Here is a 20,268-nt window from a genome sequence, read left to right on the forward strand (position 1 = left end):
AATTTTCAGAAGCTGTGCCTGTGTCTTCTATGGAGAAGTCTTCCCTAGGAGGACAAAGAAGTTGCTCAAGAGAGACTGGCATTGAGAGAGGGTTCTCCATGGGAGTTTCACCGCGTTTAAGAAAGAAGGCATGCAAAAAGATCCCGATTCCCGATATTGAGACCAATGGTGATATGAGACCATGAGTTGCGTGTGGTCCTGCCTGTGGTCAAGTGGCGCAGTTTTGCAAACGACACCCGAGTATCGTTTTACATGGGGTGTGGTGCCCTCCGAGTCGCGTGGGAATGTTGAAAATATGCCTGTTGCGCGCGCTTAACTGCGCCCGTGCGAAAGGCCTCCTGGACATCGCAGTTTCCTGCGATCCGAAAACATAAAGTCAGCGCAAACTTGAAAGCAATGAACACAACAGGGAACAGTTCTCGAGAGTGGAGATTCTGCCATTGAGTCTGAATGACCAAGTTTAATCAGGCTGAACATAAAGTCAGCGCAAACTTGAAAGCAATGAACACAACAGGGAACAGTTCTCGAGAGTGGAGATTCTGCCATTGAGTCTGAATGACCAAGTTTAATCAGGCTGTGATATTGAAGGAGAAGTCAACGCGACTACGATCGAGGCCCAGAGATGGTTGCTGGAGATCGCTGCCCAGAGCAGCCGCCTGGGTCAAAGTGGGATTGGGCGCTGCTAGTGGCGGCCCTGGTGGCGAGCCTACCGTACTTGGGCGCAAATGCAGTGTTGGCAGCACGGATGCGGCGGCGGAGGTACGTGATTGCGCAGGGAGGAGCGCCTCTCATCCTGCTCAGCTCCGCCTGCGGCCTCCTCTGGATTGCTGCATCCTTCGTGACTAACCTCCACTTCCAGCGCCACACCGCAGCCCTCCACGTCTGCGCCCTCTGGACCTTCTGGCTCCAGCTCGCCCTCGGCTTCTGGCTCTGGCTCGTCTGCCTCATCCTCCGCCTTTACCGCCTCTACCTTCTCGTCAAGTTGCCCCTTGACACAGCTGTCAGCATCCCCTCTCGCAGTTGGATTGTCCAGCTCCTCGTGCTGTGGCTCCCCGCCCTCATCTTTGCCTCCATTGGCACCGGATACCATGCCAGCAACATGCGTGGGTAATGCTCTGTTTGCATTTACTGTATTTACTTAGTCCATGTCTGCATTTGCTCTCATGTCTCTTGCACACTCCTATATCTCATCCCATGATCATATTGCATACTTTGTAATGCGTGCTCATGTTGTAAGACGTTGCACCTTCCATTTGCCCGTACATCTTGTTATCCGTATAAACCAACTATGTGTTGCCAATGCAGGGAAAATGGCGATTCAAACTGCTACTTATCTCCCCAGTGGAAATGGAGCACATATCTGATTCCATCCCCTATCTATTTCTTGCTCCTGGTCATCCTCCTTTTCCGGTTGAAGAACTGCAAGGATTATATGCTTGCAACAGAGTACACACATACCAGCGAGTATGCCTTCATGGCCTTTGTGATCTACCTCCTTTACGGTGTTACATTTGTGACCAACAGCCAATGCTGGATTGCTGGACGGTGCTTTGTGACTTTTTGTGTCTGTTGTCTGGTTTTCATTCACTTCTGGGTCAGAATGGGTTGGCCTGTATACCTCTGTCTTTTCAAGGGCGACTCAGAACTAGATAGCTTTGAAGAGGAATTCCGTTGCTGTGGGGCAGAGTGCTTTGACAAAATTCCCTCTCCTCTCGGCTCTTCACGCTCTCTGGGAAAAGTCACCTTTTTGGCACGTGATGGTGATTGGATTTTAAGGGCCACCAATGCTGCCATGCTTGAACTTTCAGAGTGCAAGGTAAGCTATGTCTTCAACTTTAAGATAAACTATGTCTTCAACCTGCACTAGCCATCATCAGATTGTGGGCTCCCACTACTGTTAAAGTCTTAACTCAAAGATAGAAATTATTTTTCAAGTGCGATATTTGAATATTAATGATTATGGGCAGATGGCCATCTGATAGTCTCTTTTGGCTACTTCCCTAATTATTCTCATTGAAGTATATCATTTATTATTTGTGTGGTGGTGCATATCTTGCATTTTAACTTCGAATTTACTTTTCTTGTGTTTGGGTTAGAGAAAACGGAGATTGACTGAAATGTAGGAGAAAGAAGGAACAGATTGACTGATGGCTTAACGATACAAGGCTGCAACGGTCAGCTCCGACATGCAGCATTGAGGGTTTGTGGGCACCAGGCAAAAGTGGGGGGATGAGAGAAGAGTGAGGAGGGCTGGCTGAATGAAGACTGAATGGAATGAGGGGGCAGGCTCCCTGTAAATGGGCAAATTGAGGCCACAATTGGCATACAAACTAGCTAGGCCCAAAATGTGGGTGCCTAAGTCAGCCCACCGAATTGACCAAATGGTCACAGTGCTAGAAATTAAATGCATTGATGTACCCTCCATCTAAAGTGTCTAAACACATAAAATGATGGATAATCACAATATTAGAGCTCTTGATGTTGTTGTCTTACTTAGACCAAGAGTCATTAGAAGGAGATGATTGTACATGACACATGTTTGCTAACATCTCCTCTTAGATCCTAGATTTGGTTGAAGGTCAAAGCAGATGGTATGGATTTAAGGGTGGTAGGAAGAATGCCACTACCAATGAAGTTTGTCAATGAAGAATGTGAGCCAAGGAGTAAGACCTCATCTCTTGATGAAAGCCTAATCAAATGGAAGGCCACCATAGGCCAATGGAAGCGGAGAGGCCTTGAATAGGTCACTGCAAAAAACTCCACTTGGGAATAACAACAAGGTCCTGTTCAGCTAAAAATGCATAAGCTTGACTTAAACATCCCCAAAACATGCTTAATTAATGAAGAAAACCTTTTATTTACAAAAGAAATGCGATCCTAGAGAGTTACTGTGTCTTATATGCAAAACCCTAATTTGGGTGCCCTAAACTTTCTATTAATAGGCATGTAGCCCACCAGTCTCCCCAATCTTATTTTTGCAGATTTCAGGTCTTTTAGCTTGTTGCCCATACCCCGAACGTAGAGGACATCGCGGTCGAAGCTGGCCATTGCTGTCTACAACAGTTTGGCGCATATTTCCAGCCTACCACCGCTGTTCGGAGCTGATTTCAGCTTGCTGATGTTGGTTTTCTCACCTACGTTTTTAGTTTTTCTCTCTCCTCACTTGTGCTTGTAGTCTCTCTCTCTCTCTCTCTCTCTCTCTCTCGTGCACTACTGTTTGCATCAGATCTAGTTTTCCTTGGTTGCTTTTTGTTGGTTTTCGACATCCGAAGGCTGCCTTGGTGTGTTTTGGGATCCATTCAGAATACAACACATTCTCCAGCTCATTATCCTTGCCCTAATCCTCAAGATACAGGAGTTTGTGGTGCAATATTCACTCTTTGTATAGTGTGTTTGTTGCATGAGCATTGTATATTCAGCAGTCAATTCATTTCATTATTATCTATGTTCATTGTCTCTGAGTCACCCTAACCCTAATTGTGTTGTGTGTTATCCGTTTGTGCTTTGTCATATGATTGGTATTGTGTGTTTGTGTTTAGAGCACCTTGTCATATGGTATTAGAGCCAAGTTCTCTTTGAGAAACCTTGGACATGATCGGAGAGCTCATTTGTAGAAGCAAGAACAATAGAAAGTTCAGATGACTTCGAACATTGACACACCACTTCAGACTCCATAGCCAAACATGACAAGAAATGAGCAGGAGTGGGCCTCCGAGCTTGCCCCTACTAGATTTAGTATGGGTGGAGAAACTTCGGACTATCATGGAGTCCATTAACTGTACGAGATTTCATCTGTTGTTGAGTATGATCTCATCCTTATGCATAGGGCTCAGCAGTTGATTAAAGTTGTGGAGTATGATATTCTTATGCATAGGGCTCAGTAGTTGATTAAAGGTATGCAAAGAACTGAAGAAAATCAGTCATTTACTGTTGCTGCCTTGCCTCAACAGCTTGTAATGTTGTCTCCTGTTGTTGATTGGTCTTCTTTTGCCCCTGGCTACCTCAAAAGGTCCTCCAATGGCTGCAAATTAGACCAGCAGTCTCCCCTCTCTCTCTCTCTTGCAGACTGAATTTATAGAAATGTCTCTCTCTAGCTTCTAAAGACGTTTTTCAGTCTTGCATGGGCATTTTTGACAAGTGGCAACCTTCCCAAATGGTTTTTTCAGCATTTTTCATAATTAAATATTAATTTTCAGCCTTAAAATACTGAAAATTAATCTAATAATTATTTCGGTGCCTTAAAAAATAATATGACCGGCCAAAAATTAAATTGGCTGGACAACTTCCATTCACGAGTCTCTATGCCATCTTTGACTATCAGATTGGCATTAGGTTCCATTAAGCGCCACTTCTCTAGTGTTACTACAACTGACACTTATGGCCAAATGGATGACCTAGGCCAACAACTGGCACCAGATACCACCAAGTACTTGTGCGGCATAACTAATAGCAACTTTTGCCTTTGACATCCCGTGATTTCTTCGGGTCTCGGGCTTGTAAATTTACTTTAATCCCAGTTGCATCTCACATGTGCAGCATTTACTTAATCATGTGATTAAAAATTAATCCACATATTAAGTGAGGTTTCAAAAATACATATCCTCATGACAACCACCTTTAGGACTTCTCCTTTCTCTATTCGGGTGGTGTATCTGTGATGGGATATCATCTTCCCATTCCACACATACACTTTTGAGTTTTCTCCCTCCAGGGCATTCTTCGAGTGTGGATCATTTGGTATCATAGTTTGTCTTTGTGGCTTTATCTAGTGGATTGCTTGGTCATTCTGTTATACCCCAGCCGACTCTTAGATAGGGCTATCATAGTTTGTCTCTATGGCTTTATCTAGTGGATTGCTTGGTCATTCTGTTATGCCCCAGCCGACTCTTAGATAGGGCTACCATGTCCCAATATCTCCACCTCCACCTTTGGCACCTCATGGAAACACTTTCATTTTTGTGCCTCTGCAGCAATTGGCACTCATTGGACATCAACAACCTATTTCTGCCTACTCTCTTTATTATTCCCCTCCTTATCCTCCACCATCTTTTCCACCACTACATTACACTTATCCATCTCTATCGACTCCTTGTGGTTTTAGCTACTCATCTGCCAAGAATTTATTCAATGATAAGACTTGTTTCAATGGGTCTAACTATACCACTTGGTCTAATTTAATGAGGCATGTCTTAGACTCCCAAAACCTATGGAATCTTGTGTCGGGGTTGGAACCCCAATCCGATCTCGCACTTGTTTCATATGAGGTCGTCCGCTCATGGAAGGCTCGTAATGGCTCCGTGATAGTTGAGCTGATGCAGGGCTTACTACCTAAGTTTCATTCTCAGCTTCAGCATTTCGACTTAGTGCCAGAGGTTACACATACTTAACTGATTGCTGTGCTGCTCGGGATAAGACTCGTCACATAAATCTTGGCTATGAGCTTTAGATTTTCACCATTAATGATAAGGATGACCTTAAGGTTAAGTTGTATGAGTATCGGCGACTCCTCGTTGAGTTTTCTACGACAGGGGTCTCCTAAGTCCCTTGATGACCAGGTCATGTTGTTTCTAAAAAGTTGCCAAGGAAATACTTTGACTTTGTGTACCAGGTCATCTCACAGCTCACTTTGCCCACATTCTATGAATTTGAGTGTTAGCTCTTACGTTATGCTAGGCTGTTCAATCCGTTTCATGGGGTATCTCCTATAGTGGGGGCTCTTGTTGCCACTTCTCAAAAGGGATAGCAAGGGAAGGGTAAGAAACCTCAAAATTCCACTCAGACCTCATCTAGTAAGACCTAAGGAAAGAGCCAATTCTCTCTTAAACCAAGGTGGCAAAATATACCTAAGAAGAATAGGTGTTGTCAACATTGTCAGAAGGCTGGCTATTTTAACGAGGAGTGTTGATCAAAGGCAAGAGGCACACAACCAAAATCCAAGTCTTAGATCCCTGTATCCCAATAAGGAAAGTAGGGTGGTGGCAACCAATCTCAGGGGCTGTGGAAAGCTCAGTCTCATATTGCCATCGGTCAACCATCATAGTCGATAATGTTCTTAATGCCAAAGGGCTTGTCTGATTGGTTTGTAGAGGCCCACATTGTCTCTTTAGAGGCATCAGATGCGAGTCTCGTCCATATCTGTGAGCTGTTTTCCGAGAAGACGATCTTAGAGATCCACTTGTCACAGCTGAGCACTTCTGCTTCTACTTGGATTGTGGACAATGGAGCTACATATCACATGACCCCTATAGATGACACATTTTTCTCACTAGACTTCCAATAGCTAGGAGAGTCAGAGTAGGGGACAACTCCTCAGTTAAGATCTAGGCTTGTGGTCGCATCAGTTTTGCCACTGATGAGAGCTAGGATCGCACTACACTAGACGGATTTTATCATGTCTCCTAGCTTGGGTGAACTTATTTTCTATTCAACAGCTTTGTCAGTTGGGGCGAGTAGTCTTTTTTACATCGATTGTAGTCGAAGTCATTGATGACAAGTTTGGTTTAGTCATTGCTCATGGCAAGGCATAACTTAATGGCCTCTATTACCTGATGTACTTTCTTACCGTGTTGATAGCTGAGAACTTGGTGTTTCTTTGCTTCCAAGCTTTAGCCACTACATGGGAGCCTTCGAGCACTGAGCGTCTCTGGCATTACGCTTAGGACATCTTGGATATGACTCTCTTTATGAGTTGTCATGTATGAGTTGTCATGTCGCCAGATGGTTGATGGCCTTCCCCGCTCGAAGCTATCTTGAGAGGTCTGTAAAGCATGTCATCTAGGTAAGCAACACTGTACTCCATTTCCAGAGCAGTCCACTCATAGAGCTGAGACTCCACTAAGATTGATTCATGTTGATCTTTGTGGCCTGACACCCACTGCCGCCTTAAAGGACGTGCTTTACTTTTGTTTGATAGTGGATGATTTCTCTCGATACATGTGGGTGTACTTTCTTAAGTACAAGTTTGATGCTTTTACCTATTTCAATGCTTGGGTGGTGTTGGTTCATAACCAAACTGGACGTTGTGTAGATACTATGAGGAGTGATAGCGGTGGCGAGTCTATCTCCCACGAGTTTTTTGAGTTTCTACAGGAGTATGGCATTTCTTGCCAGCTCACCTCTACCAACTCCCCTTCCCAGAATGGAGTTGTTGAGCGTAGGAACCGGACAATCTTGAACACGGCACGCTCTATGCTGTTTGCAATAGAGCTTCTCGATCGTCTATGGATTGAGGTTGTTAGCATTGTAGTGTACATCCTCAATTGATGCTCCCAACCCTGGGGCAGTCCCTTAGCGGACTCCTTAGAGGCCTATTGTTTCCCACTTCAGAGTCTTCAAGAGTTGTGTATACATGTACACACCTGATGACAAGATAGAAAAGCTCACGATTTGTTGATCTTTGTGGGTTATTCTTTTGAAGTAAAAGCATATCGTTTGTTTGATCCTCAGGCAAACAAGGTGATTTTTAGGAGGGATGCCGTCTTTGATGAGAGGGACATAGTGCAGTCCTCTGCACCGGACTCTGAGTCCTTACCTTGGCCCACATCATGAGACATTGTGGCTTCTAAGCCGGGTCTACTGCCCACTCTTGACCTTCTTGCAAATTCTTCCGCTCCCATGTCCCCTCCACGAGACCCATTACCTCGCTGGTTCTAGCAGACTATGTGGGATTTGGGGATCCTTCCATCAGATTGCTCTTCGGAGGGCCCTAGAAGATGTGCTCGGCTTGCATCTCAAGCTTCATATGATTTAGTCTTTACGGCTGATTACATTACACATTTCGAGCTAGACGGTTGGTAGGAGGCTCTCCAGGACCCTCTATGGTGTGAGGCCATGGAGAAGGCATTGGATAGTATTGATTGGAATGAGACTTGGACCTTGGTGGATCGTCTTAGTCACAAGAAGCTCGTCGAGACGAAGTGGATTTTTAGGACCAAGCAAAAGGCTGATGGGACTCTAGACAAGTCAAGGCTCGCCTTGTAGTGCAAGGTTTCCGTCAAAAGCAAGGTATGACGTATGATTGCTACCCAAGTTATTTGGAGGAGAAAGTCTATGTGGAGCAGTCAGTTGGGTTTCTTTCTGCAAACCGTTTGGAGAAGATGTTTTGTTTGCAGAAAGCTCTTTATGGGCTAAAGCAAACTCTGAGATCATGGTTCTAGAGGATGGATGAGTTCTTACAAACTCATGGATATCATTCTATTCCCTATGATCCAAATCTCTATGTGCACATTACATGCGTAGGGGCTAGCTATATCTTGTTGTACGTTGATGACTTACTTATCATTGGCTCAGATTTTGCTGCCATAGTTTTCCATTTTGAACTAACTTATAGACATGGTTTATGCTTGCAGGGTTACACCAATTCTGATTGGGCAGGAGATCCTCACACTTGCCATTCCCATGGCGGTTATGTCTTTTCCTTTGGCACTGCTCCCATTTCTTGGTCAAGCCACAAGTAGGAGACCGTGGCGGCTTCCACGGCGTAGGCTAAGTAGGGCTCTCTTTGATGGTACCACTAAGACCATCTATTTGAGGAGCTTGCTGGCTGCCCTTCAGTTCCCTTGTGTTTCTCCTGCAGTTGTCTACTGCAACAACTAGAGTGCCATTGCCGTTGCGGGCAACCCAATCATCACACCTTGGACACAGCAGGTGGGAGTCTACTTCCACATCACTAGAGAGCAGGTTGAGCTAGGCACTATTCGCCTAGAGTTTGTGTCTTCAAGCGACAATTTTGTAGACATTTTGACCAAAGCGGTCAATTGGCCAATCCTACAGTACATCCTACCTCGGATTGGCTTGGGTCCACCCTCTATTTCTTTAGATTGACGGGCAGAGAGTGCTTCCCTCTTGCTTATGTTAGAAGTGGTGCAGCAATTGAAACGTAAATATAAGCTGTAATAAACTGTTGAAACACAAGATAAAAGAGAAAGGAAAGAAAGAACATTATACGGATGAGAACTCAGATGGATGCTCCAGAAATGGAATCCATATACCAAGACATAAGACAGTACAGAAGCAATGTGAGTCACCGGTTGTGGAGGCACTGGCACCTTCTCCCTCTCTCCAAGAAGTGTCAAGTGATGAATGAATGTGGAGGAGGGAGCCTAACAATATATAGGCCAAATAAATGCCAAAAATATGATTGGCCGGCCAGCATGCTGCAAATAATGTCAAAACATACTAAATACTGGTATATAAAATGTCTAAAGTATCTGTGTGCCCAGCATGCTATACCACATGTACAGATTCAACCATGAACTGACTAATGTGCTAACATCTTCTCCCTCCAATTTGAAAGGGGGTGGTTTCTTCTCTTAATCAGTGTCAGCGATGATGTTTACCGTTTAGTTTTAGACATTTTAAACATTTATTCTTTGTATTGTACTTGAGGGCACTTGTAACTTCATTTGCACTGTTAGGATAACATGATTGTAAAAGGGCACTGGGATAAGTGAATAATTCCTTTACGAGGGTAGTGTCCAGTGGCACCATTGCATCGTTTTGCATGAGCATGAAATCTTGCATATCCCTTTGCATTACTCTATGCATTGACATTTTGTTCATGTAAATATGCATTTGTGTGCATTTATCCCTTTTTGGTCTTTCATGAGTGGTCGACTCTGGATCCACCATATTTGTGGCATTACACATGGCCTGAGAGGGGGTGTTGAGCTAAAAATGCATTAGCTTGACTTAAACAGCTCAAAAACATGCTTAATTAATTAAGGAAACCTTTTATTTTAAAAAGAAATGTTGGTGAGTGAAAATGAGTGGCCGGGGACATGATGCTTCGTGAAGTGAAGTGGGGTAACGCATGCAAATATCATTTTTTTGTCTTTCTAACACTTACCTGTAGAGGAGTCGGATTGATAAATGGAAATCCCAAGTGGTATCATGCATGTTCGACACGTGGTTGAGATATTTCAGTTTTGAGACACGCGCTTCATGCAGGAAGAGAAGAAAATGCATTCTTGTTTTCGATTTTGAGTCCCTGAGCGGAATTTTACATGGCAAGGGGCATGTTTGCCATCTAGCAATTAAGGGGAAGCAAGGGGCAACTTGAAAAATTAAGGGAAAAAGCAAAAACGTGAGTAGTTCTTTTGGAAAAAAGAGAGAAGAGAAGTGTTCGACACAACACGAGAGAGAGAGAGAGAGAGAGAGAGAGAGAGAGAGAGAGAGAGAGAGAGGGACAAGAAAAATCTTGCAGGTTGAAGAAGGGAGAAATCCGAAGTTCAGAAGAAGAATAAAAAATTGTGAGGAGAAAGAGACTGTGAAGTTGAAGTAATTGGAGCTATGGAGCATGGTGGCAGGGCTGAAGTCGATGGGCTGATGCGAGTTCTTAGTTTTCGGATGATGGTAATAGGAGTCTTCTTTTTGTCTTGTTTTCTTCTACTGCTTTGTGGGGTAGAGAGTTTGCAGATCAGTTCTGGTGTGTGGATATGAGTGAAAGACAGCAGAGGGTTGTTCTTCTTCATGATGAGAGTGATGTTTGGTAGTTGTTAAGTGAGGCTTCCCGTCAGTAGAGAAGAATGGAAGTGAAGGGTCTCTACATCTGAAATTGGGTATGTAGAAGGGAATATGTGTTATGGATAAATGTTGAATGCATGGGTTCGAGTTAGTGGAAAACTGAAAGGATTTGCAACCAAGAAAATAATTGATCAGAGTTTGTAAAGTTTAAAGCTCGCGCAACTCTTCATCAATGCAAGATATGCTGAGATGTATCTGTTGGTATGCTGAAATGACAATCTAAAGTCAAAGAAAGTGTCTTCCTGTTTGCAAGATTGGCTTTTGGAACAGAGAAGTTGTGTTTGCTGTATAGAGTATGCAGGAAATTATGACTGCAGACTGTGCAGAGCTGTTTCAAGGCAGCAGATCAAGGAATTTGACTTTGAGTTGTTCTAGAAATTTTTAGATTGAAAAGAGAGCTACAACTTTCCTTTTTAAAGCTCGACGATCCGAGGTCTGGTTAGAAAGTTATGAACTGTTCTGTGTAATGCTTCATGAGGCAATTCCTGTGCTCTATGAGGCAATTTTTGTGCTCTATGAGAAAACATGTAAATTCAGCAACTTCTACAACACCAACTTGGTTTCCCATGGAAGTCATCATGGTTATCCATTGATATATCAGTGTAAACTCGGTTTTGATGCAGTAATGGAATGTCTACAGCAGTGAAATGCTTGTAGCCGTTGAATGGGCATGAAAATTTGCCGTATAAAGCTTTGGTTACCTGTGTAATTGGTTTGTATTCATGTGTGTTATGAGAAAAGAAGAGGAGAGAGGGTCTACAACTGATTTTGTACTGCTTGAAACATTCATGCTTTATGGGGCAGTTTGCTACGTGGGGTTGCCATCCCTAAAAAATAGTTGTGTGAATCTAAAAGCTCGTGTTGTCAGAGTCTCTACCATGGTTGCTTCAGCGTCAAATTCTCTCTAAAAGTGGTAGAATCTGAGCTTGAAGGTTTGAGCTTCTTAAGTTGTTGAGTTGAAGTCTCAGTGAGGAGTGAGTGATTACGAATTTTGGATCATGCGTTCAGTGGTGCTGTCTCGTGGGTTTTGTTGAGGTGAGATCCTCAGTCTTTATCCAATGGTATTGTCTTGGGGGTTCTTAGAGGCCGACTACCCAATTCACCTATCAACGTGATCCTAGAGAGTTACTGTGTCCCACATGCAAAACCCTAATTTGGGTGCCCTAAACTTTCTATAAATAGGCATGCAGCCCACCACTCTCCCCAATCTCGTTTTTGGAGATTTCAAGTCTTTCAGCTTGCTGCCCACACCCCGGACGGAGAGGACATTGTGATTCAAGCTGGCCATTGCTGTCTACAACAATCTGACGCTTGTTTCCAGCCTACCACACACTATTCGGAGGTGATTTCAGCTTGTTGACTCCTGCTGCTGGTCTCCTCACCTGTGCTTTTAGTCTTTCTCTCTCTTGCATTGCTGTTTGCATCAGATCCAGCCTTCCTTGGCTGCGTTTGCTAGTGTTTCAAATCCAGAGGTTGCCTTGTTGGGTTTCGGGATCCATTCAGAGTACGTCACACTCTCCAGCTCATTACCCCTACCCTAATCCTCGAGATACAGGAGTTTGTGGTACAATATTCACTCTTTGTATAGTGTGTTTGCTGCATGAGCATTGTATATTCAGCAATTACTCATTTCATTATTATCTGTGTTCATTGTCTTTGAGTTGCCCTAACCCCAAATGTGTTCTATGTTATCAGTTTGTGCTTTGTTGTACGATTGATATTGTGTTTTTGTGTTTAGAGCATCTTGTCACGAGACTAAGGGCCAAGGGATGGATATGTAAGTGGAAGAGGATGGTGGCTTGACGACAAATAAAAGAGGTTGTTGCATGAAGAAAAGTCCTGAAGTAGATTGTAATCCCTGTTGCCTAAAGAAGCTCCCCATGCACCTAGAAGCCCTCCTTTGAAATACAAAGGGGCAAGGAATGTGTAGCCACATCATTAATATCGTGTTCCTCTAAAAGGGATGAGGGGTATGAGGGAACAATGAGAGGAGATGATGGGAGATGGGATAGGACATGTGGGATGGTTGGTACAGATTTGGGTATGGGGAAAGGCAATGAAAAGCTACATGGAGGGCCCCTTAGAATGGAAGGGAAATAGAGCTTGTATAGCCTCCTCTCCTACCAACTTGTTGCAAGAATGACACTTGAAGAAGAATCCTCAACAAACATTGCTTGCCCAATGAGTAAAACTTAGGTACAGAGTCTTGTAAGGCCATAAATTGAGAGGAGATGGAAGCCCAAGTTTAAAACATGTAGGACGTCTAAAGAGATCTTGGAGATGGACGGGTCTAGCACTAAAGGCAAGGTGCCAATACCACAAATAGCCATCGATGAAATGTCACCTACGGTGACTGTATCCTCAAATGAATGGAGATTTCGGAGCTAATCGCCTAGGGAACACCGACTTGTGAGTAGTAGCAAGTGTAGATTGAGAAGTAGAGGTAGAGGGAGGCTTCGATGATGTAACTTCTGTCAGAGTGCAGTGATGCGGAAGCATGGGACCAAGAATGAGAGAGAGAGTGAACATAGAGAGAAGAGAGAGAGAGAGAGAGTAGAAGATGAAGATCTGCTGTATAAAGTGTGGTGTATACAAAGATATGCAGATATGTACACAGGTGCAGTGCACGGGACTGCGTGTCTCCACCTCGACGATGCAACTGTTGTCCACCTCGAAGTACGTTGCAGTCTGCACGATCTCCAGCCTGTAATTTGCAAATAGAACTGTGGGAGGATGTGCAGAACGTCGGCTATAAATAGCCAGCAAGAATGCGCCCAGAAAAAGCAAGTCGGCTGTATTAAATGTAGCCGACTGGTCAGTACAGGTCGGACTGCCACGTGGCTGGTCGACTGGTCAGTCCGACCAGACTACCACGTGGCGCCTACACGGCCAGGACCTGATCGCTAACATCCCCTCTTCGAGCTTGGACGGGGCAAAAGCCTGAGGGATCTGGCATGTCTCCGAAGTAGAGCTTGGGGAAGCACCTTCGTAAACAAATCTGCAAGATTGTCCTCCGTCTTGCAATACTCCACAGCTATGGTCTCATCCAAAAGCTTTTCCCTAATGAAGTGGTACTGGATCTCTATGTGCTTCGTCCGGGCATGAAAAACAGGATTCCGTGCCCAAGGCAATGCAACTGTCATTGTCGCATTGGAGCAAAGTAGGACGAGTCTGGGGGCAGCCAAGCTCCTCCAACAATCTCCGAAGCCACACAGCCTCACATGTGGTGGAAGACGCGGCCCGATACTCTGCCTTAGTAGACAAAAGGGCTACCGTGGGCTGCTTCTTGCTACTCCATGAGATAACACCTGCACCCAAGGTAAAACAGTAGCCTGTAGTAGACCGCCTGTGGTCCACATCACCAGCCCAATCCGAGTCGCTCCAACCTGCAAGTACAAGATGTGACCCACCTGTGCCTGCTGGATAATGAATCCCTAAGTCAGATGTTCCCCTCAAATACCGAAGTATCCTCTGGGCAGCCTGCCAATGCACCGTCTGAGGTTCACTCATGAACCCCGCCAAGAGACCAACAGCAAAACAAAGATCAACACGAGTGTTGAGGAGCCAAATCAATGATCCAATCAACTGACGATAGTGGGAAGCATCCGCCAAGGGAGAATCTGAATGTGAAGTGGCCTTCCAGTTCGGATCCATAGGAGTAGAAATGGTCCGACAATCCTCCATCGCAAAAGAAACCAAGAGCTCCTGTAGATATCTCTGCTGAGAGATGAAAATCCCCCTCTGAGACTGATAAATCTCATGGCCCAAGAAGAAGTGGAGGAGACCCAAGTCCGTCATCTCGAACGCTTGATGTAAAGCTTCCTTCGTCTCTTTGACCTTCTGTGCATGATCACTTGTGACAATCAAATCATCAACATACAACACAAAAAGCACACAACCAGCCTCGGAAGTGTGTACATAAAGCTGCGGATTGGCCTTGGAACGCCGATATCCCAATTGTGACTGAAGGAACAAGTCAATCTTCTTGTTCCATGCACGCGGAGCCTGCTTGAGGCCATACAAGGCCTTCTTTAACCTGTAGACTTGCCCATCTGAAGATCCAAAGCTAGGAGGCTTCTCTACATAGATCTCCTCCTTCAAATCACCATTGAGGAAGGCCGACTTCACATCCAACTGGTAGACAGGCCATCTCTTATGGCCAGCCAAGGCAAGAACAACTCGAATAGTCGCCATACGAGCAGTGGGGGCAAAAGTGTCATGACAATCAATCCCTGGGCGTTGTGCAAAACCTTTAGCAACAAGGCGAGCCTTGTGCTTGTCCAAAGAACTATCGCTAAGGTACTTGGTCTTGAAGACCCATTTGACGCCAATCACCTTCTTATGAGAGGGGCGAGGCACGAGATACCAAGTGCCATTCCTCTCAATAGCCTCCAACTCGGCTTCCATAGCTTTCTTTCATGGGGCGGACTGTAAAGCCTCCTTCACGGAGGTGGGCTCTCGATCTTGCATAACACGGGTCATCAAACAATAGTTAGAGCAAACAAGCTTCGTAGAATGTGTCTGGTGCCTCCGTGACCACCGCAGACCATCCTGTGGTCCCCACTCCTCAGGGACCCCCTCGACCCCTGAATCTCGGAGTGTGTCATGGGCCCAACGAGGAGGAGGCCGGACCTCTCCCCGACCTCTCCCCGTCGCCCTCTATCAGTTGAAGACTCTGGGATATCCACCAGTGGTAACTCCTCGGGGGTGACCGGTGGAACAGTAGACTCTGTATCGGAAATAGAATTAGAATCAAAAGGCACAGGCTCCAAAGGAACTGTCTCGGGAGCCCAACTCTCCCCTGGATCTCCAAGAACGGGATGCTCCTCATCCGCTGCTATGGCCGGAACCTCCACGAACCGCACATCTCGACTGGTGTACACATTCCGCTTGACGGGATCATACAAACGATAGCCTTGGGACTGAGAGCTATAGCCAACAAACACTTGCCTATGGGAAGCCGCTTCAAATTTATCATGATAAGTCTTGGGAATGTGAACATAGGCATCACACCCAAAAACCCTAAAATAAGAAACATCAGGCTTAGTCCCAAAGTAAGCCTCAAAAGGTGTCATCCCATCAACGGCCGAAGTGGGGGATCGGTTGAGGATATGGACTGCAGTAGCCACAGCCTCAGTCCACAGAAACTGAGGTGTCTGTCGATGCTCCATCATGGTGCGCGCCATCTTGATCACACTTTGGTTCTTCCGTTCAAGAATGCCATTTTCTTGAGGAGTGTTGGTGTTAGCAAACTCCTGGTGAATGCCTTTATTTGCACAAAAACGGGCAAACTCATTAGAAACAAATTCACCACCCTTGTCGGATCGCAAGGTCTTTAATCGCCAGCCCGATCAGTTTTCCTCAAGAGAAGCTGATCCTTGAAGTGGGAGAAAGCTTCCGACTTCAACGCCAAGAAATAGACCCAAGTCATCCTGCTGTAGTCATCTACGATCAACATGAAGTACGAGCTCCCTTTCAAGGACTCGTTCCTCATAGGGCCACAAAGATGTGTAGATACAAGCTCCATCGGGGAAGTAGACCGCTGCGAAGCTTTGTTGGGAATCGCATCCCTATGCTGCTTCCCACGAATGCAGGAGACGCATGGCTGTTGGCTCACCACTATGTCCGGCAATCCTCAAACAAGCTGTCCACGTGACGCCCTCCGAAGATAATCATAGTTGAGGTGACCAAACCGAGCATGCCATAGCTCTGACTGTGTCTGAGAGGTAAGAAGAAGAGTAGGGAGAGCGGTAGAAGACGTCAATTTGTAGATGCCGTTCTCCTTATATCCTGATGAGAGAACCTTCCTTGACCCACGATCAAGGACTTGCACCGAATCACCGTCAAACTCTACCAAAAGTCCAAGTGAACAAATCTTATGAACCGAAAGTAGATGATACCCTAAACTTGGCACATGCAAGACCTCTGAGGTATGAGTACCACCACGTCCATCGGGAATAAGCTGCATCTCACCCCGTCCTGCAATAGACACTGAAGAGCTATCTCCGATGAGAATCTGCCCACGCGAAGGTCGCAACTGGGCAACACCAACTGATGAAGGAGTCATGTGCCAGGAGGCACCATTGTCAACGATCCACCCTCGAGCCTGGGGAGTTGCTATCGCAGCATCAGAAGCCTTCGGTGTAGAGTCCTCAATGACTGCTAGATGAAGAAACACAGCTAATGAGGGTGCAGCCACCACTCCAGAATCCTTCGAGTCCTCGTTGGTGTCCTTGTCTTTGTGGGGGCAATCCTTCTTCCAATGGCCGGTCTTACCACAAATATGGCATGTGGATTCTTTGTCCTTGGCCTTCTTTGACTTGTTGTCCTCCTTTTTCTTTTGGTCCTTCCCCTTCTTCTGAGAGGCTTGACCTGTCAAGGCTTCCGACTTGGAAGCATGCTGTCCCTTCAGTTGTTCCTCTTGGTCCAAGACCATAGGAACCAACTCTTCCCACCGAAGAGTAGACTCTCGCCCCGAAGCAATAAGGACGGAGTAAAAAGCACCGAATCGTGGTGGCAACTGGGACAAGAGTGTGATCGCCATGTCTTCGGAGGAAATCGGCTTCCCCGCATTCTGAACCTGCATCTGAAGCTGTCTAAGCTTGTTGATGTGCTCCCGCAACGAAGAAGACTTGTTCACGGACAAGGTCTGCATCTGCACCTCCAAAGAAACCCGCTTCATAAGGGTCATCCGGTTATACATCTGCAGCCATATCTCCCGAGCCACCGTCAAGTGCTCGATGTGGGCTATCACGGCTGTAGTACAAGACAGAAAAAGAAAAGAATGAATCTGGGCATTCAGTTTGTCCTAGTGAGATTGTGCCTTGGCCAACTCCGCACGAGCATCGAAAGAGAGTTTGGACTCATCTCTCACCGAGGGCCGGTCGATCTCCTCCTGTACAAGCTCCACCAAATCGTAAGACTCAAGGATGGCCAACATCATCATGCGCCAGATGCGGTAATTGTCGCCATCGAGCTTTTGATCTGCGGGAAGAGCCAGTAAGACAGGCACCTTCCGATCCATGATCGTCTGGAACTCCAAGTCAATCTCTGTAGACAGCTTCACCTGTAATGCCTTTCACAAACGCAAAAGCAGCCCCCTCTGACTGTGAAAACCAGCCTGCTAGGGCTCTTTCTTCCGCGTCCCGAACCTTCTTCACCCGCCGGAGGCGATGAAAAAGTAAAACCTGCACTTGAAAGCTGAAAACACAGCCTTCTTCCTCTTTAGACAACAGCAAACAGCAGCAAATTCACCAACTGGACTCTTTTCCCGCGCTCCCACGATCGCTTCAGCCTTGTTCCAATGCGCAGCCCTCCCGCTCGCCCTCGAACGTTGGAAACGCAGCCTTGTGTTGCAATGGAATCTCCTCTTCAGGTAGGTTCTTCACTCAGTCAGCCCTTCTTCACTGCTCTGATACCATGTCAGAGTGCAGCGATGTGGAAGCGTGGGACCAAGACTGAGAGAGAGAGTGAACACAGAGAGAAGAGAGAGAGAGAAAGAGACAGTAGAAGATGAAGATTTGCTGTATAAAGTGTGCTGTATACAAAGATATGCAGATATGTACACGGGCGCAGTGCGCGGGACTGCGTGTCTCCACCTCGACGATGGAACCTGCTGTCCACCTCGAAGTACGCTGCAGTCTGCACGATCTCCAGCCTGTGATCTGCAAACAGAACTGTGGGAGGATTTGCAGAACGTCGGCTATAAATAGGCAGCAAGAATGCGCCCAAAAAAAGCAGGTCGGCTAATGCAGCCGACTGATTAGTACAGGTTGGACTGCCACGTGGCTGGCCGACTGGTCAGTCCGATCAGACTGCCACGTGGCGCCTGCACGGCCAGGACCTGATCGCTAACAACTTCATCCTTCTCATCCGAATGAAGGTGAGGATACTTCTTCTAGCACTTCTCCTTGGGGTGCGAGGTAAAGATACTTGGGATATCCTTTGTGCTTCCCTTCATAATTTATATTAGAGTTTGGAGACGACTCCAATTTCTTGGAGTTCTTCTTTTCTTTCTTTTGCTAGGCTTGTCCTAGGAGAGTTCAAAAGACTGTCGTAGAATACATCATACTTTGGTGATGGGAGATGTGAGAGAAGTGTTGGACAAATTGGGTACAGACGTGTAATTCCGCACTCAATGCAACTTTGAGAGGCTTTGTTTTCCTTCAAATATGTTTTTGAGGACATGTGTAGATGTGTGTAGAGGTTGGCTATATTTCCAATAGGCAAGGGTTTCCTAGCGTTGCAACGTTCCTCATCCCCTTCCTCGTCCCACAATTATGATTGGTACTGGGCAATAGTCTATTGCCCTCTTCATCATAGGTGTGACATTGATTCATCACATTGTTGAGCTTCTTAATAGTGTAGAAAGATCTCTTTTTTGAAGGTGCTAGCTTAGGTGAAAACTCTCCAAACTACTTCAAATACTGATGTTGGATCTTGGGATAGCACCATTGACCTTCCCAAAAGATCAGCCTACATTTATGTTTGTCGGCCTTCTTCTTTTGCTATTGTCGCACATATTGGATATTCTCCCAAATGTGCTTCAACATCTGATCCATGTTCACAATCAATTGATCTGCCACATATTTCTTGGTAGAGGTCTCGAAAGCATGGTTGAAGGTATTGCTAACCGTCCATCCATAACTATCTCAAATGGGGTTTGCTTGGTAGAGGCGTGGACTATATCATTGATTGCATGCTTGACCAATGGTAGATACTCCTACCATGCAGCATGATGACCTTGACAATAGCAACAACACATGCTAAATGGTACGATTAGAACTCTTTGTTTGCCCATGTGTTTGTGGGTGAAAAGTGGTAGAAAATGCTAACTTTGTGCCAAGGCCATAGAACAAAGCCTTACAAAACCCACTAGTGAACTTAGAAGATCTCCTTGATGAAAAGCCTTGCAACCTCTCATTGCATCCACATCACGTTTACATGGAATCAGTGAGAGTGCATAGTAGAAAGGGAACACGGACACAAAGTCAAAGTAACAGAGAGAGATTGCAAGAGAAGAAGAAAGAAATCTGCATTGAACAAGGAACAAATGCTGAATACAAAAGGAGGACCGATCAGTCCTTGCACGCAGTCCACAGCGTCAGTGAGGGCATTAGATCAGGCTGATAATGACGGCAACAATGGAGATGGAGAAAGATGATGAAGCCGGAGTACACACTTGCCAAAGGGAAGATTGAAGAATGCCAAGGACCGGCTGATTGGGGGCTATATATAGCCAAACCCCTAAAAAACTAGCTGACTTGCATGTGGGGCCTAAAATATGGCCGACTAGCATTTAATGCTGGCAAAAATGCTAGATGGGCACAAAAAATCCTAGCAAACATAGACAATGTTTGGCAGGTGAGGCAAAGTGATGTAAACAAAAACTGCTTGGGAAATGCACACAAAATCCCGACTAGAGGAAAAAATGCACTAAAAAGCAATAAAATGGCTGCTCTAGAATGAGCTATCTCCTCCATCAAAACAAGTGATAGACAGGTTAGAGCTCTTAAAGTCCCTGTCTGACTCAGACTGAGGCTCATAAATAGGAGATGACAAGGCATGCCAATGTCGATGAAGTCCATCAATGAAGACTATCGATGAAGAACCTCATGACGATCTTGGGAAACCCCTTTTGAAACACTAGGGACTAGGAAATTGAGTCACATCACTGAGATTGTCCCTCTTTGAAAGGGATGGGGGGAATGAGGAAACCTCGGAAGAGAGGGTGGGGAATGGGAA

The 20,268-nt window shown here is 45.5% G+C and overlaps 1 protein-coding gene across 2 annotated transcripts in view; it reads left to right on the forward strand.

The window, feature by feature from the left end:
- Positions 1–288: 288 nt before the first annotated feature.
- Positions 289–20,268, forward strand: part of LOC148013821 (uncharacterized) — a 116,321-nt gene continuing 96,341 nt past the window's right edge. The window contains exons 1-2 of one of the 2 annotated variants that reach the window (XM_087667132.1): positions 289–1,107; positions 1,306–1,816. In XM_087667132.1, the coding sequence (XP_087523258.1) occupies positions 623–1,107; positions 1,306–1,816 (996 nt within the window). In that variant the 5' untranslated portion in view covers positions 289–622. The remainder of the gene's footprint in view (positions 1,108–1,305; positions 1,817–20,268) is intronic. The other variant, XM_087667131.1, reaches the window with a different exon arrangement.

This window comes from Lygodium microphyllum, chromosome 25, assembly GCF_053477565.2.
Source record: "Lygodium microphyllum isolate KBCC chromosome 25, Lygodium_microphyllum_v1.1.10, whole genome shotgun sequence".
In the NCBI taxonomy this organism is placed as follows: domain Eukaryota; kingdom Viridiplantae; phylum Streptophyta; class Polypodiopsida; order Schizaeales; family Lygodiaceae; genus Lygodium; species Lygodium microphyllum.